The 25,938-nt window shown below is 48.4% G+C and overlaps 2 protein-coding genes across 15 annotated transcripts in view; both read left to right on the forward strand.

Annotated features, from left to right (window-relative positions):
- The first annotated feature begins 90 nt into the window (after positions 1–90).
- Positions 91–6,130, forward strand: ADIG (adipogenin). Of its 7 annotated transcripts, none has more exons than XR_014698514.1 (5): positions 91–142; positions 265–549; positions 3,920–4,060; positions 4,156–4,232; positions 5,403–6,130. XR_014698514.1 is itself a non-coding variant. In XM_084537806.1 (5 exons), exons 2-5 carry the CDS (start codon positions 2,147–2,149, stop codon positions 5,712–5,714), a joined length of 531 nt encoding a protein of 176 aa, XP_084393932.1. In that variant the 5' UTR covers positions 1,913–1,966; positions 2,137–2,146; the 3' UTR covers positions 5,715–6,130. The 7 variants fall into 7 exon arrangements, 4 of the variants coding, with proteins under 4 accessions (XP_084393929.1, XP_084393931.1, XP_084393930.1 ...); XR_014698516.1 differs by lacking the exons at positions 91–142; positions 265–549 and adding exons at positions 1,843–1,966; positions 2,137–2,152; XM_084537806.1 differs by lacking the exons at positions 91–142; positions 265–549 and adding exons at positions 1,913–1,966; positions 2,137–2,152 and having other exon boundaries at positions 3,925–4,060.
- Positions 6,131–8,015: 1,885 nt separating this feature from the next.
- Positions 8,016–25,938, forward strand: part of ARHGAP40 (Rho GTPase activating protein 40) — a 37,198-nt gene continuing 19,275 nt past the window's right edge. Inside the window, exons 1-5 of one of the 8 annotated variants that reach the window (XM_084537821.1) lie at positions 8,016–8,125; positions 8,851–8,966; positions 14,101–14,226; positions 14,363–14,566; positions 15,512–15,677. Coding sequence is in view for 1 of the 8 variants with exons in the window: in XM_084537818.1 (XP_084393944.1) it covers positions 19,211–19,326 (116 nt within the window). In the remaining 7 variants the exon portion in view is untranslated. Of the gene's footprint in view, positions 8,126–8,850; positions 8,967–14,100; positions 14,227–14,362; positions 14,584–15,511; positions 15,678–18,693; positions 19,327–25,938 lie in introns of those variants that run through there. The other 7 variants (XM_084537820.1, XM_084537824.1, XM_084537823.1 and 4 more) reach the window with 7 other exon arrangements.

The raw sequence follows: 25,938 nt of genomic DNA on the forward strand, positions 1-25,938 counted from the left end.
TATGCCAGGCACTAATAGTAACCCCTCCCAGCAGGTGTTACTTCCCCAGTTTGCGTGCTCAACATTGGATGCTCTAATCATGTTTTTCACATAGTTGCCTGACCTTTTTCAAGTTGAAGAGCCAACAGCTGCTCTGATCCAGGTGGCAGCAGCTGCCCTGTGCTACCTGTCCTGTGTCGGACTGCCTTTGGAAAGTCACACATATGTAACATGCATTTCCTCAAAGCCTTGTAGTTCAGCTTTCATCTCTTTCTGCCAAAACAGGGTACCACATTCAGAAGGCTGCAAGCTGTTGCTGAGATGTCCTCTCCTTTTGCACTGACTACTGCTGCATTTGTGCCCCTGTTCCCTTGTGGAAGAGGCAAGTGTGCAAAATGGAAAGTGTCCTGCTGCAAAGGCAAGCTTGCAACACCCACAGACTGAATGGGAACAACTACCCCATTCTCCCAAAATGTAGCAGCAAGTGATTAGCTTAGTGAAGAACCAGGATATACCCTGAGAGGTTCAAGTGTCTCACTTTGGTGACAGCACCACTCTGGATATAACAAGGTAGGCATGAGGAATCAGGGGTTTTCTTTAATCGTTCTACTGTGTTGAATGAATGTGCCTGGGTTAGTCTTCTGTCATTGTTTTCCTTTTCAGACTTTCTAATTTAAACTTGTGTATCCAAATGTTTTCATATTCTACAATAAGTTTGAATTCTTTGTTTTTTCCTTTTACATTGGGATTTTCTGCACATTTGAAGTTTAAATGCACTTATGGCTAGGAGAAACATGTTACTACTGAAACTCCTGGATTTTGCTGTCACTCTTGTCATTGTATTTGTAGATTAACCACTAACATCCCATCCATCCAGAAATGCCAAGTACCTACAACTCCCACTATGTGAAATGGGGACTGCAAATATTTAGCATCCTTGAAGCTCAGGTCATTAATGGCTTTTCTCACTTGTTTACCCAATGCACAAAGTAGGTATAATAGCTGTCTTTTATCACACGGGGTTGTTATTAACATGAGCTAATAAGAATTTGTAAAGTTCATTTAGATCTTTGGATTAAAAGGCTCATTTCAAGGGGCTGTTACTATGTGAAAACAAACACATGCACACAAGCAAGAACATTAAATGCATGCAATCATTCATAATGTGCACTTACATAGCTGCTCTTATCCAAGGTTTTCTGAGAGCTACACAAACAAACAATTTTGCCAAACACCCCCCCCCTCCCCCGTAAGGTAAGTGATAGATAATGGTTTTATTTTATTGAGGGAGAAACAGAGACAGGTTAACTGGTTTGTCTACTGCTGCAGAAGTGATATCAAGTAACCAAGGCTATATATCTGCTCCTTCTTCAATTACTACTAAACTTCTTTATTAAGAAACGTGTATATAGACGCATCCTATGAGACATGCTAGCTTGCCTTTCTTGGAATGAAGGGAAATAGAAAGTCAATTAAAATATGAAAGTTTATTTTCCTGGTGGATTCACTAACAGATTGAAAGATACAGACAAGGTTAAAAATAGAGTCCATGTTAATGTGGGACATATATGAGGTCCATGTCCAATGAGAGTGCCTGGGATAGATATTTTTTAAGTAGCTAGTAGTCATCATCTAAACAGCTCTGCAAGTCTGTTTTATTGGTTTCTCAAAAGTCACCTTCGTTACCCCGTTCCAAGCAGCAGTTCAAGTGCTTGGTTATCTCCCCTATATCAGAAATTACAAGCTTACCTTTAACTGCCATTTTAACATAAGCCTTGAAGGCTTTCTAATTAATATTTATCCTTTAATTACCAGCTGAAGGAAGGACAATCAAATCAGATGTTTTCTCACTTCTCCTTCTTAGCCCATACTTAATCCTTTTTACTCCCTCGTTGCTCTTAGAGGGCTGTCCATTCTGCTATCTATGCTGAGAATATTACCGGTCCTCTTGTGATTAAGACAGTGATGCAACGGGAGTTATTAAAAGGTAGTTAGTAAAGTGGAACAAGCAAGCTGTTCTAAACCTAGCATAACCTGAAGCAAGCAATGAGGTACCCTCTGGTTCCTTTGGTGAATGAGCTGACCTTTCCTCTTCTTTTCTTCTGGTTTTGTTTGCCATTTGTATTTCTATTGATCGTACTGATTTTCTGGCTACAGCTTTTACTTAATGAAGGTAAGTTCTGCAGTTGACTGCATAAATGCTTTCGCATAAAGACTTTATCTGTTAACTTCATCTCTAAAGCATTCTAGGTGCTATTTTTAGCCTAACGCCACTCATCGCAGAAAGAAACTAAAGCTAGTTTTTTAGATAATTTTTTTGTACTATTGGTGATATAGGAAAAAATCAAATCCAAATTGTTATGCTTTTCTGTTAAAATGCTTATAAGAAAACTAAATGCTGTCAGCTGTTCTTCCTTTCCCTTTTTCTCAAACATAATTTAATTTATGAAAGGTAAAGGATGAGTAAATATTTCTATTAAAAAAAATCCCTCCCCTCCCTGCCTCCCAAGAAAAACAAGAAAAAGCCTAACCCAATAATTTTGTATGCTTTCAAACACCAGTGTTATACAGTTCTCCTCTGTGGGTTAGGGGAGGGAGCAGACTTTGCCGGGGAGTTGTTAAAGGATTCTCTTAGTAGTGTGGAGGTAGATTAAAATTGTTTTTGAAGGGAACAGGACATGAGTTTTCATTTATTTGTGTATTGTGCATCTATTTCTGATCTGCTGCTGATTCTTGTTTCTAACATGTCAGTAACTATTAACAGGCTTTGATTTAGGCTAATAATAGGCTTGTTGATGTACTCCTGGGGATAAAGCTTTGCTGGTTTTGCTAATCCTGGAGCATAAGCAATTGCAGCTGAGGAATAAATTGTATGTTCAAAAGCAGCAATTCTGCCTTTGCAGGACAGCTATAGGAAGGGAAATAAGAACAAAACTTGACTTCAACAAACTTGAAATAAATTTTTACTTCTACTTGGTGCAGTCAGTTCTTACTTAGCATGATGGCAACCAGTCCTATAATAGGTCCCATAGGAGTAATGACAAGAAAACAATTCCTTTGGACCCACAGGCAGCAGTGGAACAGAAGGCGTTCACCACAACTGAGGCTTATGTTTTTCCCTCCTTTCCTGTCCTGCATGTGTGTGGTCATTGCAGTTTTTACTCTCAGCTCCCATTTTTTGGGGGCTTAACCTGTAGCTGATGTTCATAGAAGTCTCCGCTTGCTGCTAGCTCTTTCTCCACACACTCAAATGTGCTCTTGTGGATAAGCAATGACAGTAATTAAAGAATGTAGGCATATGAAGCTGTGATAATGGTACAAAACTACCCTGAGCAGTATAGGCATGGCTTACTTCTGATTTTTGTAAAACAGAAGAGAAGGATGTATGTATTTTGTGTGGGTAAGGGGTAGCTCTGCCACATGCTTATGCTGTGCTTGGGTGTCAGCTTTTGTCTGGACACAGCGACTCTGGAACATTTTCATGTCTTAATAGAAATTTTCAGGTTATGTGTACTGCATTTACTTTTATAGTATCTGGCTGTGGGATGACTGTTGTTGGCACCAGGCCTTCTAAAGTGCTTCTAAATCACTCTTAAGAGAGCAAAATAGAACGGTGCTCTTTTTAATGTCTTTTTGATTAATTAAGTCATATCCACTTATTTTATGCCTCTTTACATCAGGCATAAGTAGAAAAAAAAAACAAAACACAACTGGTGCATTATATTACCCCCCCCAAGATAGTTGCTGGTTACAATCTAGTTGGTTAAAATCAAACACTTCTACAGGCCTCTTATTACCTAGTTGGGCTTGGAAATCATTTCAGGTGAAAGGGATTCAGAAAACCTTGTCCAGCTCATAGATAGAACGTACAAGGCTTGTAGCTAGAACAAAAAATGTTGTGGACAGATACTTTACATGGTATTTTAAAATCCATTTGTAGAACAGGTACCCCCTGCAGAAGAAATAAAGAAACAATCTTCTGATGCATTTGAGCCTGATTCCAAATTTGAAGATGAACCGGCAGAGGATGAAAACCAGAACGACACATCCAGTACAGAATTTCAAGAGGACGCATGTTCAGGTGGGCCTATGGGAAAAATGAGGCCTGGATTTGCTTTTCCAAGTTCAAAACTAAAAAGCCAAAAGCAAACTTTTTTTTTTTTTCCCCCCCTGCAGTTTCAGACAGCTGGTCTCAGAATCAGAAGATAAGATCCTCCCACAATGAGAAGAGTGCTCTTTGTAACATCATGATGGTGAGTAGCTTGACCAGTCTATCTCATTGCATATGGTACTGCTTTTGTGCCTCAGTTCTTATTTTTTCCCTCTGCCTGACTCCTCTGCCTCTTGAGTAAGAATGAATCCTGTTATAGACCAAGCTAAAGGTAGAACAAGACTGTACAGATATAAATGTGTGTAAATACATTCTTAAAGGTATGTATGCGTATTTGCAAAGTCTCTTGGGGAATCACATTTGAAACAATGAAAATTGCTACCTTCTCTAAGACTAGGGGTTTAGCTCAGCTGTATCTAGAAACTCTCCTTTGATTTGCATGGTTTGAGAACGTTGATATTATGTATTCTTAAAAGCTGCTTCAGATTTCTTAAAAGGCATATGTAGCAAAACTTAGACTTGTTTCTTCCCTTTCTTGATAAGAGCTGGAGCCAGAAGTCCCCTTGCAAATGTTGCAGTTCCAATCCTTTTACACTTCATACAAACCCCAAAAGATAATCTGAAAGTGTTAGAGATCAGTGTCTAGTATGTCTTCGTTCCCTGTTCCTTTACTGTATGTGCATTTGCAGAAGGGGCTTGGAAGGAAAAGCTGGTCTCTGCCTCCACTGTCACTGTTCAGTCCTGTCCACTTGTTTCTGTTGCTTGGATTTTTGAATTACAGCCTCTGAGTTACCCGTGTTTACTTCTACCAGCTTTGCTGGCTGCTTTATTAGGCTAGAATAGTTAAGGACTGCTATTACCTTAAATTGCTGTAGCTGTTTGACTAACCACGCCTTGAAGCTGACCTCTAGCATGGAATCAGGAATATCTCAAGTCGAGGTATTTTTGACTTCGCTAGCATCACCAAGGCAATACAGAATCAGTGCAGTAAGATTTCTTTTTCCCCATTATCGTTGCTTTAAAAATAGAGGGAAAAATGCTAAGAATGAGCCCAGGCTTGGTCAGAGCACTATTTGTTTCTCCTACAGATCTTCACAAATGCACGTATCAGCTTGAACAGAGCAGCCTGAAGAACTGGAGTTTAAACTTGTCCCTCAGATGACATAATGACAGCAAAGGGCTTGTTAGTTTGTTGGGTGGACAACAGAAGGAAGCAGTTATGGTCTCACACCATTTATATCCTACTGAAAACTGAACCTCTTAATGAAAATATCATTGTCATGACAGTTCTCTTTCCCTTTTTCTTCACCAGCTGTTGTGCACCATGATTTCTTCTCTCATCTGGAATTTTCTCAGCCACTTACTCCAGATCTCTAATGTCCTGAGGATTCAACTGCTGCCATCCTCTCTGTTTGTCCCTGTCACTCAGCTTTTTGATTTACTGGGTGACAATGCTGTGAAAATTCTGGGCTCCTTGAAGCTTGAAAGCAGAGGGCTGTTAACTTCAGTCTTGGGGATGAGATTCAAGAAAACTGGAACGATGAAGCTCAGAGAACCACCTCAGGGTGGAAATGAAAAAGGTAGTCCTGAGACCATTGGCAGCAATCCTTTCCAGTGTCACTGAAAGCTACTACAGAATGGCAGAGGGGGGTTATACAGTATTGAGTGGCTGTATATTAAATGGACCATAGCCAGTAGCATCTTTTCTGGTGTGTGAATATGTATTCTGCTACATTTCCACTTCAGAGAAGGATGAGTCACTTTTATAATGACCAAACTCCCCTCTGGCACTATTGATACTTTCTGTTTATCACCACTAACTGATTTGAAGCCAGTAAGAACAAGGTAATAACTCTCAGCAGTTATTACTGGAGCTTAAATGCAATACAGTCCAGTGAATATTTTACCTGTACTGCAATCAGAACTTTTCTGATCTCCAACTTGGCCATTCTCAGAGTAGGAAACACCTTTTTCAATGCTCAGTTCTAACACATGAAGCAAGCCCACCTCCACTTAAGAATAAAGCCCTCAGTGGATGCAGAGCATGCATTTCCTTTGCTTCTATCCGGAGTACACCCTTTCAGCGCGTCTGACGAGCAGATTTAAGGTTAGATGGGTGGTCAGTGAAACAGCTCGGTTCTACCAGTTGGTGGGGCCACAAGTAAACGGGCAGGACGGGGATAAGGTACGGGTTTGTTCCCTGAAGGTTTATCCAGCCATCAGCCCATAAAGAGCACAGCTATTCGCTCTGTGTGTCGAGGCACACATTCAACGATCTCTTTCCAAAAGAAGTGTTAAAAATAGGGAGTCATACCCCACAAAACACACTGCCACTTGAGAAAACATTTGTCTCTGCTCCCGCTGTAAACACGTCCCTCCGCAGCCCTGCATGGGCAGGCTGTTTTACCAACCCATACTAATTACGCAGCGCGCCTTACGGCTGCTTATTTTTCCCTCTCCGTCCCTTGAGGTCCACACACCGAGCGTTCACCCGCTGCGACGTGCTTTTAAATACAAACCGTGTCCTCACAATCTTTACGCGAGCGCCTCCTTTATTTGGAAAGAAAAACAAAACAAAAGCCGTTCCCCGCCGCTCCCTGAGAACCCCCCAAACCACCTCCTCATCCCGGGGGCCACCCAGGGCCCGGGACCCTCCTTCAGGACCCCCCTCGCCGCCTCCTGCCCGCTGAGGGGCCGGGGGCCGGGCAGGTGCCGCGGCGAGGCCGCCCCGGGGCGGGGAAGGCGCCGCCCGAGGCCGGGCTGCGGGGCGGGGAGGAGCCGCGGCCGCCTGAGAGGACGGCGCGGGGGCAGCGGGAGCCTGCGGGTAACGCTGGGGGAAAGCGGGGACGGGTCCGAGGGTGGTGCTGGGGGGGGTCCCGGGGCTTCTCTCCAGGATGAGGGGGGGCTCGCTGGGGGTGCCTCCCGCCTGCAGGGCTTGGTGCTCCGCTATCTGCTGAGAAACCCTCGCGGCTTCATCATTTGGTTCCCAAACCAGAGAGCTCCGAGTTAAAAATGCCGTGCTGCGGCCAGCCCAGCGAAGGGGGAGATAAACCGAGGGTGTGGGTAACTGTGCGGGGGTCTGGGTGGCATCGCCGCTTGTTGCGTGGCACGGTGATGGTTTAAAGCCTGCTGGTGCCAAAGTGTGTGTCCAGGGCAGCTTTCGGTCTGTGTAAGCTCCTGGAATAGCTGCAGCCTGGCTGGGCTGTGGCTTGGGTTCCTTGTCCTGGCAGCGAGGTCGGTGCCAGCGTGCGGAGCCTGCCCGAGCAGCCTGTGAGGATTAGTGGCTCACACCGAGTCCCCCGGTACCGCAGCTATGGCACGGCGCTGCTGGCTTCTCCTGCTTTTCCTCTCTCTGAGCTGTGGGAAACGCCGCATGATTGAATATTTGGGTATTAGAAGTAAAGCTTCTGTGTGTGGGTTCTGCTAAAAGTAAGACGGAAAGCAGTTCTGGCTCTGTTTCGGGACTGTGGTTTTTGCCAGGGGTCAGTGATGCGCAAACCTGAACTGGAGAATGGGCCCAGAGCTACAAAGGTGGGGACTTGCTCTGAACCTTGTGTTTGTCTTTGTTAAAAATTTTTTCTGTCTGGGAGTCTGGCCGCAACGCCTGCCCTGGAGCCGGTTAAAGTGGAGCACTGAGAGTCCACAGTGCGAATGCAGCACAAGCTCACAGCTACCTGGTGGTAGTCTGCAAGTACCTGAATGGCACTGGTGAATTTGTGCTTTGGTTTCTCCTAGTTGCTGCATACAAAAGCTGTTTTTGTGGCATTAGTAGTAGCATTAGAGCCTGCAGACCCTCGTGTGGTTGCAGAGCTTCTTCTAGTGTGCATGCTTGCAGTGATTGCAAGTAGAAGCTTCTTTAAAATGAAGGCTTCTCTGTAATTGTGGATTTAATTCACCTGTGAGGTCCGTTCAGCTGGGGGTAAAGCACTATTTCTCATGTGCACTTAGCAGCCTTTGTTCCAGAGTGTTCCTGTGCTGCAGCAAGCACGGATCTTGCTACCAAAGCCTGGAGGAGCTCAGAGCACAGCGGCAGAGGTAGCTGCTTCTGCCCGAATTGCCTTTCCCAGCTGTATTTCGGTGTTTCTTTTGTCTGGGGTTAGGACTTCTGGGAGACAGCAGCCTGCCTGTGCGTATGCTGAACTGTAATGCTGTAATGTAGCTGTGTCGAACATTAATTAATCTTTATTTTTTTCCATTCTTATTTGTAAAGCATTTACTTTGCAGGCATTTTATAGAACAGGACTGGATAAGTGTCCACTAGGAAGTTTTCTAAGTTGAAAAACCTAGAAATGGGTTTTGTTCTCCACTGAGCTCTAAACTCTGGAAGAAACTGCTAAAAGACCCAAACTCTAACTCAGTGCAAACTGGGATGAAGTAACGTGTTTTGATGGATGCAGATGATAAACACGTCCCAAAAGCAGCGTGTCAGAGCGCTTTGGGATAAGGCACTGCAGTGCGCTGTGCTGCCTTGGCGGCGGGGCCTCGTAGGGCCAGCTGGGCTGCGTGCTGCACTGGGGCTGTTTACAGCCTTCTCCTGGAGGAGTCATGGGATGATTTAACTGGGCTGACATCTGGTTTGAGTGAAGAGAAATTGGGGTTCTTATGTCCAGCTGCGTGTAGAAAAACAGTGCTTGAGAATTGGCTCGTCGTGCTTTGTGCCCCAAGAGGGCGCAGCAGCTCAGTGCTGGGTGTAATCTGGAAACTTGAGGGTTTTTTTTGTGGTGGTGGTAGTTTTGTGCGTGTGTGTTTCTTTCTTTGAGGTGGTGTTTCTGCCACTGAAAGGAAAAACCTGTAAACGTTGGCTTCTAGTTCTCAGCACCTTCGAGTAGTTGGATGGCCGATCACATCCTTGTCAAAGCAATATAAATCGAAACAGGTAAGGGTCCAGCTTGCTGTGAGGAAAAATAATGCTCTGAGTACAGGAGCAGTGCTGTTGTGATGGTTTGTGACCGGCGTGACTTGCACTAGGTCCCTCTGCTCTGGCGGGGTGAGGAGGGAGCTAAGGGTTACGAGTGGAAATGCTAAACACTCTTAGCTTTTCTTAATCCTTTAAAACTTGGGGATCACAACGCATGACCAAGGATGCAGTTATATTCTAGCTCTGTATGGCTTTTAGGCTCTCAGTTCAGCAAAACTTTTGCTCGTTTTGGGATGTTTTGGCCCACGTGCCAAACTCCAGGCAGTTTAAGTGCTTTCAGTTTGGAGACATAAAAATGTCTTAGCTGTGACATGGTGTTGGAGCTTTCCTGTTGCAGATGTAAATTCCATATGGCATTGATTCTTAATTGAAACCTGCTGGAGTTATTTTTAATCGTGCGATGTATTACGTGAAATATTCTTCATGTAGCTGACTTGAAAGGCTTGCTCTTAATTAGATGTTTCTAATCAGTCTGTGGTGCTCCTTTCCGTAATGCTGTGCCTTTCTAAGGAACGTGACTTTGATTTATATAAGCCACTTGATTTCTTAACTCAGAAATTAGCCTTCAGCTAACCAGTGCCAGGCAGGAGCGTGAGTTCCACTGGTCTGTGAGTGTTAAATAGGACAGGAAAATGATTACTGAGGAAACCCATCTACATATCAGACACGACCCGTATGTTTTGTGTTTTATGCTGTAGACTTCAGGTGGTCATTCAGAGCATCGTTAGCCATGTGGCTGAATCCTTCCAGGTGAGTCATGTAGTGAAAAAGCTCGTCTGAAATCTCTGAAAGCTCTGGGTTTTAGGTTGGGGTGTTTGTAATGCTTTCTGGTATTTGCTGTTCGGTAAGACCGTTAGGTCAGCTCGCAGGGGAGCGCGTTTTGTGATTGCAAAGAGGTTTGGAGAAAGAAATACAAAAGCTGATGCAGCTAGAAGCATATTCCCCAAAGCAGATTACTCCAAGAGTCTGGAATGTGTTGGTGGGAGGCTTCGGTTTTAGCGAGACGTTGCTGTGTGCATGCAGGAGTTCTTCCCCTCCGAAATAATTGTTTCCATCTGCACAGCTTGTTCCACCAGCGCCTGGGCTTTGGGCTGCATGCGAGATGTGGGGCTCTTGGTAAAATGAGGGTCTTCCACTAAGCCCTCCGTGCCAGCTGTGTGTGAAGGGAGCTTTGCTGTTATCCTATAGGGAAAAAAAGAGGGCAGTGCCCACTGGGGGAACTTGTAAAATAAGCAGCAACCTGCTCTGTCTGCCACGTTGTTTTAAAGGGTTAAAGGGAGAAGTTTTGGGACCCTCAAATCTCCTTGCGTAATGTCTGGCAAGCGCTGATGTTAATTCACAAGTTGGAGTTACTTGTTTAGTTTTTATGCAATGGGAAACCATCCATCGTACCTGGAGGTGTCCTAGGGCGCTGGTATTGAATACTGCGGCGGCTTCTCCGGGAGCTGGCCGGGTGGGCCCACGCGCTGCCATCCTACGGTGGAGCCTGAGCAGAGGGAGCGGTACCGAGCAGGCAGCGCAGCGAGAGCTCAGCATTCCAGAAAACAGCTTGGCCGGGGCCCAGCCACATGGATTCCTGTTTGCTGAGTTCTGCAGCGCTAATGTGCTTAGCGCTTTGTCCCGTTTTGCCCTTTTACAGACCGTATCTCCTGGGACGAGGGACGTGGTTAGCAACAGAGGGTCGTGCCCACACGTTACTGGTGTGTGCAGTTTGGGATGGGGTTGCCAAGGAGGTGCTGAGCATGGTGGTGAGAGGCAGCTCACCCAGCACGTGCTTGTGGAGCAGCAGCAGCAGGGCAGGCAGCCCGTGCTTTGGTAAAGCCGTGGCAGCAAGCTCCTGAGCAAGCGTTTTGCTTTTTTTTTTCATGTTTCTGTTCTCCCTGCCCGCTCACCTGACGCAGCCCAAGAGGGAGAACCTTTTAACGAAGAAGCAGTGTGGTGACACAGACTGGGAGCACCCGGCTCCCTCACCTGAGAGGCTGTGTCACGCCTGCTGCCTCCTCTCCGAAGGGCCAGGCTTCTCAATTAGCTGATGCCAATTAGTTGGGGTCAGGGCAGTGCCCGCTTCCTGGAGGGGGTGGCACGATGTGGCTTCAGTTCTGGGTGAGCCTCCACCGCGCTCGGTGTGCTGTGGGTGCGGAGGGCATGCGTGAGAGGGAAGGAAGGAGGTCTGTGGGGGGGCACTGAGGCGTTCAGAGGGCTGTTTTGTAGGGCTGCTGCTTTGGGGCAGGGCGATGACTTTCACATGACAGCTCTGGAGCTTGTGCTTGCTGAGGGTGGCTGCCACCCGGCTGCTGTCAGCTCCGACTTCTTCAAGCTGCTCTCTCAGTGAGCTCCTGTGCTGGTGTCCAGAGGTCTCAGATTTCTCAGCACAGGATAACGCCTGCAGCTGGGCGCTCCCAAGCAGTGAGAAGTCAGTTCCCTTACACCAGCGTGTGAAGTGAGGTTACAGCATGGACAGAAACGTGTTTCACTGATTTGTGTGGTGGGGAAGGAGCCCAGGTGTGATACCTGACCAAACATCCAGCTGGCTGAGCTCATGCGTCTGAAACTTGAAATGAAAAACATCCTTTATGGTCTGGGAGGAGAGAGGACTGCACACATCGGGAAGGTGCTGCCTGTTCTTCATCAGGTTCCTCTATAGCCTAGGAGGAGTTAATGTCGGTTCTTGGGTGAACAGAAGCCTGAAACTCTTGGTAGGTCCACAGCAGGTGGCCAGTATATAATGGGACTGGAAGGATATCCTCTTTTGGCAACAAATAAATACAGCTTTGCTGATGAAAGTTGTTTTTCTCGGTCAAGGTAAAGCTCAGACAATGTTAATGTTTGCAAACTGCCGGGCCAACACAGTGGAAGGAAATCCTCGCATGCCTCATAGCGGAAGGTGGCCGCGAGGCTGCGACGTGTACATCCCTGCAGCTGACCCGAGGTACGGTTGTTTTGGTCAAATACTCTGCAACCCTGGACTGGCTCCAGCTCGTGCCTAAGAAGGGTAAAAGCAGATAAAGGTACCGGCTGTGTTTAGGTGCGGCGTTTCCTTTGACTCGCAGGAGGGGAAGGATCCCTGCCACGAGCACCCGCTGCAGGAGCTGCGGAGTTCCCTCGCCGCGCGCTTCCTCTGCTCTCCTGGCTCCGCGGGGCAGGCGTGGAGCTGGCGGATGTTTGCAGGCCAGGAAGAGCCGGGACCGAGCGCAGAGCTGCAAGGTCAGCTGGGAGAACCCAAGGCTTTAGTGAACACCAGGATGTTGGGGAAAAAGCTTTTTGCAAAGCTCAGGTTAGCAGCCAGGATGCATTAGCTGGAAAAAAAAAAAATGAGCCAAGGCCGAATTAAGAAGTAGGATCGAGGAGAATTGCTTCTTCGAGGGTTTTGTTGGCTTGGTTAGGGAGGTTTGTGCAGTTCTGTGGTGGGTTACACTGCCAGTGGGAACAAAGGAGGTGGCAAAGAAAAGCTCCTCTTTGTGAAGGTCCAGAATTGTGGTTGCTAGCTGTGGATCTAGGAATATTGTTTAACCTTACGTGAGTATGGCTGGCAGTGACACCGAGTCAAGCGGCACGGTTTGTTTAGCCCTCTTGTCTACAGGGCGATGTACCATACGAATCAATCATTTCATGAGCATTTGGGGTAAAATCCAACAAGGGCTTAGCCCGAGACTGGTGTAACTTGTGCATTTTCTAATCCATTGCTCCGTTACTTCACAAACTCACCAGCTCACATGCTTATGAGCGAGCCAGTTTCCCAGCTAGCGTCGGGAGCTCTCGCCCTTCTCCTCCATTACGGTGCCTGCACCTCCCGCATCACAGCGGGATGCCCGAGGCCCTGCAGGTGCTGATGGCTCTGCCCGAAAGGCTTTGGGGCAAGCTGCTGTACTGACACCTCCCAGCGTGGCAGCTTGGCCCAGCCCGGTGTTGGGACCCAGGGCTCTCAGGCTGGCTCTAACAGCCCATCGGACTTGCTACAGCTGAGTTAAAACACAGTGCAGCATGCATGTGCTTGTGTGCGTGTCTTTAGGTTTACTTTTATGAAATGTTCTTAGTTTCCAACTCAACTGGATCAAAAGAAGCAAAAGCAAGGAAGCAGGAGCAAAGCAAGCAGCACACAGGTGTGTGTAGGCTCTGCTGGCTCTACCTGAGCCCTGGGCCCGTCAGTGCACAGCCAACCCCACCTGCCCTGGGTGGTTCTCTAAATTCTGCCCTCCAAAGCAGTTTGGCAAGGTCTGGCAAGCTCTTTGTTCCCCTCAAGTCCTAAATCACGGCTGCAATCTTCTGGTTTTCATAAAGACTCACGTAATGAAACTTCGTCGTGAGTATTTTGGAAAAACTGACCCGCCCCTGGTGAGCTAAGGAAGCCCTGCCTGTGACCAGCTCCATTGGAGTGGCTGCGTTGTGAAATCGGCTCCAGCATTCCCCACGAGCCCTGTCCCAGCTGTCACATCGTTTATAGACCAAACGAGTACAGACAAGCTCCGCGTGGTGGCTGCATGGCACACGTGGTGGCAGCCGGCTTGGGTTTAACCTCTGAGCCTTTGAAGAAGCGTCCCAGTTCTGTTTCTGTCCCAGCTCCCTTCCAGAGGACAGAGGAGGGGAATGTCCAGAAATACAACCCGTGGCGTGCTTCTCATCCCTCCACGCAGAAAACAAGCTTGGATTTCTCCCAGCAGACCTGTCACAGGGATGACAAAGTCGAACAGAAGCCTGTTAGGGCAAATGCTGGCACTCCTGAGTACCGGCACAGCGGCTGGGTATGGGTGGAATAATTGACACTCGCTATTGTCTGCCTGCTAATTAAAATCTTCTGCTCCTAAGCTGGGTTACATGTTCCTTTTATTTTGGAACTGAGTGAGAGGGATCTGTAAAAACGCTGTTCCCTTCAAGAGGGGAGTTTCGTGCTGTCCCCCACAGCCCTTGGCAGGGACGGTGCTGCTAATGCAGTGCCTTTGCTCTCACGTTTCCGTGCTGGGGACCAGCATGGGGACGGGTTTCCAGACCAGTTGAAGAGGGTGAGCAGCACAGGCTGGCCGCAAGCTCCAACTGAACTGCAGCCTGAGAGGTGGGAGCCCCCTGGCAGCCTTCGGGAGCTTTTCTTTGCTCCTAGGAGAGAGACCTGCATGTGAGCAGAGGGGCATTCAATTCCAAAGCAAACGCCCTGTGTCCAGGAGTATGCAGGGACCCACGCGGTAGCTGTTCTCCTCTGGACCTTGAAAGAATGTGGAGCATCTAGGTAAGTGGATTCAGTTTTCATTATTTAGGAATATCTTATTTATAAAAACTTCCGGGGAGGTTTTAATCTTGTAAGGTTGTAAAATCAGTCCAAACAAGCAAAATAACCAAGTTTTTTTCCCCTCCCATTGTCTCAGCAGCCGTGTGGAAGCTCTGGCTGGCCTGAGTCAGGCTGTCAGTTGTTCGTTGTCTCATCGCCTTGGTAGCTTGGAAGCGTTTGCTCCCGTGCTGGCTGTGGAGCTGTGCCATGTGCACATCTTCTGAGAGCGGCTGCCTGGCATTCCTGGGGCCCGAACTCCCATGGGATGCCTGTCAGCACCCTGACTCACGGGGACTTTGTGGTGAGGAAATAAACAAGGTGACGGCCTAGCACATCACGGCATGGGGCTGAGAACTGGGGCGGCAGAGTGAGGGAGCCCCTTTCTGGCCCTCCTGTTTGCAGCTGTTGCCCCATCCCTTTCCCCAGATAGGAAGGAAATCCAATCTGCAGAAAGCAGAGTGAGGGGTGTGAAGGGAGGAGAGGGTTTTTGCAAGGCAAGGCACCCAGTAGGTGTCAGGCGTGTGTTTGAACGGGGAGGCAAACAAGGCCAGCCTCGCAAACCAGTGAAGGTTTCTCATTTTGCAGTCTGAAAATGCCCAGGAGGCAGAAGCACATTCAAGTTAAGTAGGTAAATAGGCCCTTGTTATTCATCAGAATAAGTGTTTTTGTGCATTAAGAATAGCTGCTGTGTCTTAGCACTTCCTCCTATTGTTACAGCTCTTCCTTGAGCAGTGGAAATGTTTTGGGTGGTTTAAATTACATTTACAGTAGTAATTAGGTTTAAACAACATTGCAATTCACTTATCTAAATATACACATGTGTAAAAAGCTCTGGCTTCTTCCTCCTCCTTTACTCCCCTGAGCTGTGGCAGGCTGGCTGGGGCTGCAGGCCGCTGGCTGCTCTTTGCCTTTTGCCTTCGTCCTCAAGGCGAGGTGGTGAACTGCCTGCAAATAACCTTGTGGGTACTGGTGCTTGTAGGAAATCTGCTTAACTTATTTTTATGGCTTTCATGTTGCAGTTTCTCACACCTAATCCGCTCGTTCTTGTGCACGGTTTCAATGTATGGTAAGAAGAGAGGAGCAGGAGGTGGCCGTGCAGCCTGGTGTGGCCAGCGTGGGGATCTCTGCTCGGGGCTGGGGCTGCTGCTGCTGCCTGGGGTGTGCCGGAGTGGCTCTGCCTCTGCCTGCTCATCCCGCTCCGCTGCAGCATCACCTCCACACTGATACCTGTTTTATTTATTTTTAGTTGAAGATTGATAGCTATTTGTGTGCAAACAAGCTCTGCTTAGGAATCATCCCCTCTTGCTGCTCACCCACCGCCCGAAGCTCTCCCTAATCCTCTGTTTGCTGCAACCCTTCAGCGCAGCAAAGCAGCTTACGTGCCGTGACACGGAGCTCGTGGCTGTTTTACAGTAAGTGGGGTCGGAGCCGTTTGTTACGGGCTCTGAGCCATCCTCAGAGCAGCGGGGCAGGGAGGGTGAAGGGGCAGCACTGGAGGGCCAGGACCTCTGCCACCCCCTGGGTTGATGCAGCAATACCAGCAGGAGCTGGGGAGCTTTCCCAGTGAGAAGACAACACTGTGTCTTGCACCACGGAGTAAAATCACCAGCTGGGGCACCTCCCAGGGTCTGAGTGCTGCGTTTCTTGCTGGCTGGGAGATGTTTGCTTGATCTTGCAGCTGAGGGCAGGGCAGTGAGGCTGCCTGCTGGTAGCTGGGGCCTGGTGCACAGCCACGACTGCAGCCAAACGCTTTGCCCCCGGGCACAGCCTGGGTGCTGCCTCCCTGCCGGGCTGCGAGCAAGCTGGGGCTTGGGTAATGGCACAGCCCTGGTGGCTCCAGAAACTGGAATAATCTGCTAAGTGTAATGGCTCCGCGTGGCAGGTGGGTAACGCTGCCTGGGGATTTTCTTGGTACGTGATGGAGTAGAGGAGGGGGATAAATTATTTTCAGGTTTTCCTAGTAATCTGGACTCCATAAAAATGAACCTCCCCAAGGAAAATGAATTGTGTTTAAGGGATTTCAGCTGCATTCAGGCTTTTTGCTCTTCTTCAGGTTGTAGTGCCTTTGACTTAGGTTTGATTTGGGGATGAAATGCTGCCCTAAGTTCTCGCAGTGCAGCTCGTGAGGTTGAAACCGACCTGCAGGCGCTGACAGCGAGCTCTGTCGGGGCGAAGGCTTGGTGCAGCCCTCCCAGACTCACAGGCCCTGGCCTCAGGTCTCCAGGCATCACATGCTTTGCTCAGCTGGAATTCCCAACTATCCGAAAGTGGGTGGGATTTTTTCCACTCTTTTTTTTGGTCCTGGAGAAAAAAAAAAAAAGGTTTCCTGAGCAAGCCAAGTCATGTCAGTTTGGCAGGGTGCACAGGTCCCTGCAGAACGAAGTCCTGCACTAAAGCCGTGTTGTTGGCAGTGCTGGGCTTGTACCAGTGAGTCACTGGAACTAACTGTGCCTGCTGGGAGCACTGGTACGTCTCTTTGTTCCCATGTGTGAGTAAGGTGAGCTCGGCCCGGTGAGCTTGGCTCATCTTTAATGCCACCAGGAAGTCTTTCCTGGTGAATGAAAGCTTAAAACCCGGGTTGGAGTATTTAGCCTGATCCGGTCCATCCTCAACTGCAGACTCATCTGGCCCCTCTGTCCTATTCTTCTCCCTTTCTCATGAAGTGGGAAACAAACTTGCTGCTCATTCCTCTCGAATACCACGAAGAGCTGGAGCCCAGACAGGAGGGAAGGTGCGAAAGGCAGTAGTGGAGGTACAGCTGCTGTGTGCGCACCTCAGTCAGTGAGATCTTGATTTTTCTGCAGTGCTTGCACGCTGCTTTGTGTGAGCAATTAAATGTCCCATTAAAGAATTCTCTTCTCATCCTGTGTGCTTTAAATTCTCCCCAATTTTGCAACAGGCCTGTGACGATGGAGCTGGCTCATCCTCGCGCCTGACAGAGCCAGTCTGTCTGAAAACCTACCAAAAAGTAAAAGCATCTGGCTGCAGTTCTTAAAGGCGATGTAATGAGAAGGAAAACAGCTGAGGGATAAAATAAACGCAGTTACAGGCTGTCGTCATCTGCCCCCAGTTCTGGCAGCCTCTGTATGCTTTTGTGCAACCGAGGCTTAAGGCAAGGTGTGCTTGGTGGGAAGCCTTTTGGAGGGGCTGGGTGGTCCCAGGGCAGGACCGGTGCTTCCTCGAGTGGTAAAGCCAGCAGGCTCAGAGCAGCCAAATCTCCTCTCGTAAATCTGTCCGGTGTTGCCACTCCTGGCTGTCCAGTCCCAAACGCCGGGCAGGCTGTGCTCACACGCGGTGCCTCCTCCTGTCACACCTGGCTCTGCAGCACCCCTCGGCCTGTGAGCCTGAGAGGGAGGGTGAGGAGGTTTCCCTGCCTTTTTGCACCTTAGGGAGGTCTCTGCATTGGGTGCGTTCTTACAAAGCACTGCCCTCGTGTAATTCAGAGCTGTTGTGCAAGCTGCAGCTCGTGGATGGGCTTTTGTTGCAGCTGTGGCTTTCCCAAGCTGGAATTCTCCCAGGTTGATGCCGTCTGTGATTTATCTTGGTGTGGGAGAAGCCACACAGACAACCTGCGTCGTGAATTCGATCCCTTGTGCTACTCACGAGGACCACCTGTGGTGAACAAGCTGAATAAGAAATTTAATGTGGGATGTGTGTGCAAGAGCTGGGGTTTGCTGGGAAGAGGCAGCCAGCTCCAACCCCAGCTATCTGGGCTGATCTTCCCCCAAAACCAAGCTGTCAGGCGGTTTGCTCATGGGTCCTGGCATGGATTGGGGCGGCCGGGCGGTGTTACTGCTGGGGCAGATCAGCTGTGAGGTGGGGTTAAAGTGTCTAGACTAAAGCAGTGGCTGAAATAAGGGCTGCGTTAATGGGTCGGGAACTAAACTGGGACAGCTTCTTTGCATGCTTTTATGAGGGGCTGTCTGGAGCAGCTGCTGCTGCCCTTTCAGGCTGTGGCAGGCAAAGCAGGCTGACCATGGAGCCAGTCCTGCTGGGAGCATGGGGAACCCAGCGCATTATTACCTGGGCTAAATCGCTTTGCATGGCTTCATTAAGGAAACTTTAAACAAATAAGTCAGCTGTAACCTTAGCTGCAGGAGTGAGGACGATAAATATCAGGGGAAGGGAAGAGAAACGCTGTGAGAGGGGGTTTGGTGGGGAGAATGGGAACAACAAATAGGAATAAAGCCTTGTGGGCACGGCGGAGAGAAAGGGCTTTAACCCTTGGCTCGTTTGTGTATGGCTTGTTGATGAGATCTTAAATAGGGATCTGCATCTTGCGAAATCCCCTCTGTAGGTGGTTTGGGTTTGTGCTGCTCTTTCAACACCGGTGTCTTCCACAAAGCTGTGATTTACGCAGTGCTGAGCTACGGCAGGGTTTGCTGACCTGGCTTTTTTTTTTTTTTTTTTCTTGTAAGTGCTCTGTTTGTTGGTGCTGGTGTGCTGCTTTTTACTTGCTGCCTCTCTTCCACCCTACACCCAGGCAGATTTTTTTCTCCTTGATGTTCTCTTACACCTAAGGAGTTGTTACTGAGGAGTGTAACTTGGCAGAGCAAATCCCGTGTGTGGCTCCTCCTTCCCAGCGCTGCTTGTGGGAGTTACTCCTCTCACACGGCTGTGACTCTGGTTAATATTTAGCAACCTTCAGCTTCGGCACAGGCTTGGCAACAACTCCTCGCTACTCCCTGAGTCCTCCGAGCACCGGCTGCTGCCTCAGAGCTGTCCTACAGGCGTGGGCAGCTCAGCCCCTGGCCTTGAAGAGTCGCAGGGGTGCCGGTGGTGCCTTCTGCTCCGCGTCCCACAGGTGGGCTTGGAGAAGAGGCTGGGTGCAGCGCCAGTCGGTGACACCTGCCAGCTGACGGAGCAGCTCTCAACAATCGCTTTCAGGCTCCTGGGCTTGGTGCGGCGTGGATGGACTGAGCGCTGCGCCCCTTCCCCGCCGGACATGGACAGGCTGGGCAGGCAGGGCTCGGCGGTGGCCAGGACGCGGATCCCCAGGCCCCGAGTGGTGCTGCAGCCCATCCAGGCGCCTGGCTGCTCGCCGGGCAGCAGCAACTGCAGGTACGGGGCTCGGTGTGCACGGCACGGCTTCAGCGGGTGGGCATTCCTCCCCAGGGCAGGCTGTGGGGAGACCCGCGGCAGGACGGGTGGAAACGAGATGGGTGACAGCTCGCTTGCCTCTGGAAAGCTGTTCTTTAAAACTGTGCTCTCGCTGCCTTGCTTATGGAAACCAAAGATGTTAAAAATTCCTTTTATTTAGTGTGAGCATAATGGCTTTTTTCCAGTGGTGTCAGTCTGGAAGTCAGACCCGCAGGTGTGTGTGTTTGGGGGGGTGCTGTGGGAGCTGGTGAACGCTGTGAATCTTCACAGTTCAGTAGTAAAGATGCCTTCACAGCTTCTGTGTTTTGAAGGCTTTACGGTTACTTACAGAACCTGTAGGAAGGTAAGAACTGCTTATTTATAAATATTCTGTGAACCATGTGGAAGGTACAATTGAAAATTGAACACCTGCTCGAAAGACACCATCCTCTTTGGGTGCTAACTGCACAGTAACTGACTTAAGGTCGCATTTAAAGCCTGTTTGCATCAGCCTAAAAATTGCACCAGGTTTTGAAATGTCTCCCTGCTGCGGTGACCTAGGTGTGTTGGTTCTGTGTGAATACACTCACAAGCATCTTGTTTATGAACGTAGCATGCTTTGATGTTTGTGTCTGACTTCTCACTTTGCCTGGTCTGTTTTGGATTTGTGCGTAGAAGCAAGAAAGGAAGTCTTGAGAAGATTCCAGGCAAAATTTGAAATTCAAAACAAAATCTTAAGGAGATAGCCAGGAGTAATATGGTAAATGACTTTAAACTTAGCCAAGTGTAAGAGGATCAGATGAATCCTTAGAGGTTATTGAAGGGTTTCTTTGAGAAATCAAAATATCCAGTAACAATTTTTTTTTGCCAGGCAAGTTAGATTTGTGTTCCAGGGTCTTTACTGGTGCCAGAACCTCCGTGGTCAGATCTGAAGAGGTGCTGCAGCCGCGACACCCCCTCGGCTCTGTAGCTGTGACATTCAGCCTCTACCAAGGGGCAGTTTGCAGCTGCTCAGCCAGCTCTAACCAGCAGGTGAAATGTGTCCTGTGCATAACCAGCTTCCGTGGTAGCTTACACCTAGCGTGTGCCCATGCAGTGAGGTAACTGGGAAACGATACGCAGAACATCCTTGTGGTCTAATTAATTGCCTTTAATGACTGTTTGTTTTCCCGGCGGTAGCTGCGGGGATGCTCACTGGATTCCCACGCGGAGCATGTGGCGGTGTCACATCTCCAGAGCGCTCCTGAGCACAGGCAGGTGCTGGCCCAGCTCTCCCCACCCCATGCTGCTCCTCTGAGCTGGTGCTGGCAGGAGGAGGCTCTGCAGGCAGCTCCTTGCTGCTGCATGGGGTTAACCTGCCCTCGGCAGCTGCCTCGGATCAGCTCCCCAGCCTGGCTGTTGTTCTTGGAAGGCGTGCTTTCTGCAAGGCCAGCGTTTCTTCCTCTTGCTACATGGCCTTGAGTGAAGTGCTATTTATAGGGCTTAACTGAGCGGAGGCTTTTCGTGGCAATGTAACAGCCGAGCAGTTTGTCTTCGGTGTGATAACTCTTCTCTGAGAAATGCAAGCAAGGAACTTACACCTGTCTTTCCCATGCCCCAGCATCCCTAGAGCCCTTATGCACGAAGCATAGCTTGGTTCTGCAGCACGTCTCCCATCCCCTCCTTACTGCGTGCTGGCCAGCAGCTTCTTCTCGTCTCCTCTTTGTTGTCTCTCGCCTGCTCCCACATATCTGAGCAACACATACTCACTTATTCTCTGCTCTGATGTAGGTATGGCTGGTAGAATGGGCTACAACAAGAGGTGAGAACAAGTGGTGTCATCCTTACTCTAAGTTCAACATCGAAGCAGCTGTAAGATGTTCAGTATGGGTGAATCTGTGCTTCTCTAAAAAGTCTTTGTTTTAATGAATAATGACATGTCAAAAAATGCTGTGAGCTTGTTTGTAAAGGATTCAAACCTAATCTTCCCTCTGAAAGCCATGTGGTCACTCTCCTGCTCTGTCCCCCAGAGGTGTACAGGGGCTGAGCATCTTGCCTAGAGTCCCAGGCAGTGGAAGTGAAGTGAGGAGGTGAGGGTGGCTCATCGCAGGAGTGTGTTTTGAGGATGTGTTCAGTGACTGGGAGGCATTGACTCATTCTGGCCTTGCTCTAGTCCCTGGCACCGCGTGCTGCAGGGATGTGACAGGCAAGTCCCTAACGGGCAGAGTGAGTGCCAGCACCTTGTCAGAGTCCCGTGCGGGTGCTCTGCCCACGGCATCCCAGGGGGATGTGGGACTGGCTCTGCATGGGGGAGGCAATGGGAAGGAACAAGCGTGCAGGAGCCCCGTGTGCTGCAGGAGGTGCTAGCTGCTCTGTGGGGTTTGGCAAGCTGGTGCCCTGCTGGTAGGAGAAACTGGTGTGACAGAGCCCTTGCAGCTGCTGGAAGGGAAAACTGTTCTGAGTTGGGGTGTGCCTGGTTCTAGCAGTGTGTGAAGATGGAAACAGGGCTGGAAACGCTACCGTTAATTAATGATTCTCATATGTTCATATGGCAGCTCAGTTCAAACTCGCATTAAATCTCAACGCTTTGTTTTGACCACGTGCCCCTTTCTCCTGCAGGATGTCCGTGTCGGTGCAGGGCCTTTCCTGTTTGGCTTACCTTGCTGCTGCAGGGAAAGTCAGCCCCGGGCTCCTCCGAGGTGACCTTGCAGTGAAACAAATGGAGGGAGGGTATGGCTTACGTCTCCTGAGGTCAACCCAAACCTTAATGCGATGGGGCAGGCACCTAAACTAACAGACTAGACTAAACAGGGCTTGGAGTGTTTTTGATTTGGCTGTGTCTGCATGGGTTTATCAGTCCCGTGTTTGTGCTGCTTTCGGTTTCAGCCTGAGACACCTCCAGGCAGATCTGCGATTTTAGGCAAATTTTGCTATTCCTTAGCTTGTTTATTTAGGCCCTTACCTAAAGGGAGAGGAGGTAGGTCTCTTCCAGACGACAGGCTGAGATGGGAGTATTGAGATGGTGTTTCTTTGCCCTTAAACACTGTGATACCAGTGTTTGGGTTCAGGTAAGTTTTATAACCATGCTTTATCTGAAACCTGCAGCGCTGTGGCAGAGGGAGCCTACAGAGGTCAGGTCCGGACACATTACACAAGAGCATCCATGTGCAAGTGTTTTTCTCCCTGTAGTGCTGGACAGATAACGACTGTTGTCTTTCTGCTGTCACTGCGGGTGTCAGGACAGGAGCTGGGGAGTGGCTGTGGTGTGGGGGAAAGCTGGCTCTGGTCTGCGCTGCTCTTCACATATGCGGAGTGATGTGGCGTGTCCCCTTTATCGCTTGCAGAACAGGCTTCTTCACAACAGCCATCGGTGACGCTGCTCCCCGAGCCGCTTGCATAATGGCACGTCCTGATGAACTGATTGCTGTGGTACTGCAAACAAGCCCTAAGCTTCTTAGCAGGCTGTACAAGTGACACCTTAACTCTTCTCGCTCATGCTGGAGATACAGACCTTCGACATAGGTGCCAAGTCTGTGATAAAATGCCTTCATACAAACAGAAGTGGTGTTAGGCAGCAGTGGCACACGAGGCAGGGAGGGTTAGAGGCACTGTGATTTTTTGTAGGGGATACACCCTGAGACAGTCTGCATGGCAGCGTGTGTAGGAGCAAACCCCGTATGGTTACGGGTATCCAAAGATCCGTCAGCAGCGGTAGGCTGCTGCTGTGATTGCTGTGATGCTGGCTCTTAAACTGCTCTGGGTTGTTAAGCCAGGGAAAGTAAAGCATGCTAGGGGTATATTGGGTAAGTTATTGTTCCTCTTTGCCACAGTAATTTGATAATTAGTCTGTCTTTATGGTCTTGTCCAAGAAGCTTGAACAGCCCTGTGCTTCTCGCTTTTTCCCAAGGGAGACATCAGCACCGCTCTTCTGCTCCACGGGTGGAGGGAAGGGGGAGCTGGCAGGCTGTGCTGCAGGCTGTGCGCAGAATTTGGGGGATTGTAAGAAGAGTTAGACCTTAAAGTAGGACTTGAAGATTTGTGTTAGCTCTTTCTTTTGAGGTAGACCTTTGGCTGACTTGCTATGAATTGGTTCTGTTCATAGAAAAGTTATGGAACTTGTGTCCATGACATCTCTGGTGTTAAACTTGCTATCTGAGCATTGGATGTTGGTTTATTTTTTTTTTGTAATTTTGCAAGCCTGAATGAAATCCCAAATTGTGCATCACCTAAGGTTATGCTTCATCTAAGATTTTGATGAGTAGACTGTTGTCTTTCAACAGGGATCTGTAACCACATTAACATTGATATGTTTGAAAGAATGACTGAGGTGTAAACTTCTAATTCTTTAAGTAAAACATATATACTTATATTTAGGTATAAGTATGTAGATATATCTATATATGACTTAGGAGTATTGGAAAAAATAGAGAAAATCCTCATGACTATTATTTCTTGATGCCTTTATCTCACCACTTGATCTTAAATGAGAAAATCCGTCATGTTATGGAACTGCGATGGTCTGATCTTCCTGGTTCTTCAGCTGGATTTAAACTGCTTGCTTGGGATAGGAACTTGGAAGCAAATTAAAGAGGGTTTTTTTCCTGCATAGGCGTGCTTGGTTTGTTTCCTTGAATCTTATGTTCTTGTACTCATTGACTGTTTTTGACCTTGACGTGAGTTGCTGGTGCACATGTTTTGTGACGTTAACATATTTTTATTCTCTGACTTAGCATCTTTATCTGTCAAAAAATTGCAACAAGATAAAATAATTTCCAACTCTCTTCTTTCAAAAGAGCTTTTGTTTTGTGCTAGTGATCCAAATTGCTATGATACGACTCAGTGTGCTGCTCATAGCTTGCTCTTGAGGTTAACTCAGATTCCTCCTAATCTATTTCTTTGTTTCCTGTGTCTCCTTGTGCTTGCTCCACATTTGTGGATATGCCCTTAAACTGGGTGCTTGCATGTGCCTTACGTAACTTCATTGTTCTGTTCTTGTTGCTTTCTTTCATCTTATTTCTTCTGGAAACAGCGCTAAAGGAGTTCCATTTTCTTCATTTACGCTTGCCACCTTCTGTTCTGTTTGCAGTACTTAAGAAGGAACTTCATTTATTCATCTGGTAGGTGAGGAAAGGATGTTGAGCAAGCAGTGAAGCAGTCCAGGCAGCTCTGATCCTTTGAGAAAGTCTCTGATGAGAATGATTCAACCCTGGAATGAACAAATGCTAAGCAACACTGTTTATCTTATTTTGATATTCAAGAGGGCCAAGAGTTTCTTGAGTGTTTACAATGTATTTGCTGTGTGTTGGCAGTATCTAGGAACAGATCAAACACTGCTCTGAGGTTTCATATCCTAGCCTGGGACTGGTGAGCCACCAACACTCAGTCAGCCTTTAAGGGCTACCAATGCTCAGAGAGGATTTGTAGAAGAAATGGGAAAATGAACCATAAAAGGACTGCACCAGTCTAGTTTTGTTTCTCATAACTGCTATTAATCCTGTAAAATCAGGCTAGACTGAATGTGTAGGTGAGCCAGGTGGATGAATCCCACTGCAATTAGCTCTCCTAGACAAGAGGAGGAGATGGCGTTAGGATGCTCAGTCTTCCCAGAGTCATTCCTTAGTGGTTGCCCTTAGCTAGGTGTTTCTACCCAGCTCGCTCCTCTGTTGGGTTAATTTTTAAATCTGACTGATGTTAAGCTTTTTTGTAATGCTTACAGTGCATCTGAGTGAACTTGATTATTCCACTTTGCCCAGTTGCAACTGAGCAATTAACATTTTCAGCCAACAATCTACACTTGAAATCTAAACTGTTGCTATGTTCATACGTCACGGATTGCCCTCTGCTGACTTGGGAATGCAATGAGGAAGAACAATCTGGTAGGTGACTGAATCTGAAATTAACCTTCCACTTGACTGGTGGGATTTGTAAAATGTTGTGCAGCGTGTTCAAGAAAAAACAGACCAGAGAATAAAGAATTTTCTAAATTTTAAGGTCTGACTAGCTCTGGTGTTGTCCCATCTTTCAGGACAACCACAGGAGCTCAGGACTTGTAGAGCTGGGCATTGGATCCTGCTAATGCTGTGCAGGGTTGCTGTGTGTTGGTGAACCAAGGCATAGTGTGTCACGCCGTGGGGATGTCGAGAAGAAAAGTTCAGATGGCTTTTGGGCTGTCCAACCCACAAGCAGTTCGAATATGGCTCTCCTGTAGGAGAAATGCAGTGTGATTAGCAGTGGAGCTCATTGATGCAAGGACTTCTACCTCACCTGAATGTCCTTCCAGTGGAAGGAGGCAAAGTAACGGTGGATGGTACAGAAGCAAGAGCTGCAGTGGGATGTGGGTGCTTACAGCAGTTCCCCTGGTGTCTGACAAAGCCGCATTCTGGCTCCATGCTATGTTGTCATGATATGGAGCTGAAGGTGCTGGTAGACCCGATAGAGCCCGTGGCAGAAGTGCAGCCTGAAGATCTGGACTGTAGGGATGTTGTGACCCTTCTCAGACATACACCAGGAATCTGCCCTAATGCTTTAGGTGGGCATTCCTTCACCTGCTCCTAGTACCTCATGGACAAAGCTTGCATTCAGAGGCTGGTGTCTGGATAAGTCGTGTGGAATACC

Source organism: Aythya ferina (assembly GCF_964211825.1).
Source record: "Aythya ferina genome assembly, chromosome: 16".
Classification (NCBI taxonomy): domain Eukaryota; kingdom Metazoa; phylum Chordata; class Aves; order Anseriformes; family Anatidae; genus Aythya; species Aythya ferina.

Coding starts and splice junctions, on each gene's coding strand:
- ADIG (XM_084537803.1), top strand. CDS start 2,026: ATGAGGTACCCTCTGGTTCCTTTGGTGAATGAGCTGACCTTTCCTCTT. Junction 2,153..3,919: donor ACAGCTTTTACTTAATGAAG/GTAAGTTCTGCA, acceptor ATCCATTTGTAG/AACAGGTACCCCCTGCAGAA. Junction 4,061..4,155: donor TCAAGAGGACGCATGTTCAG/GTGGGCCTATGG, acceptor CCCCCCCTGCAG/TTTCAGACAGCTGGTCTCAG.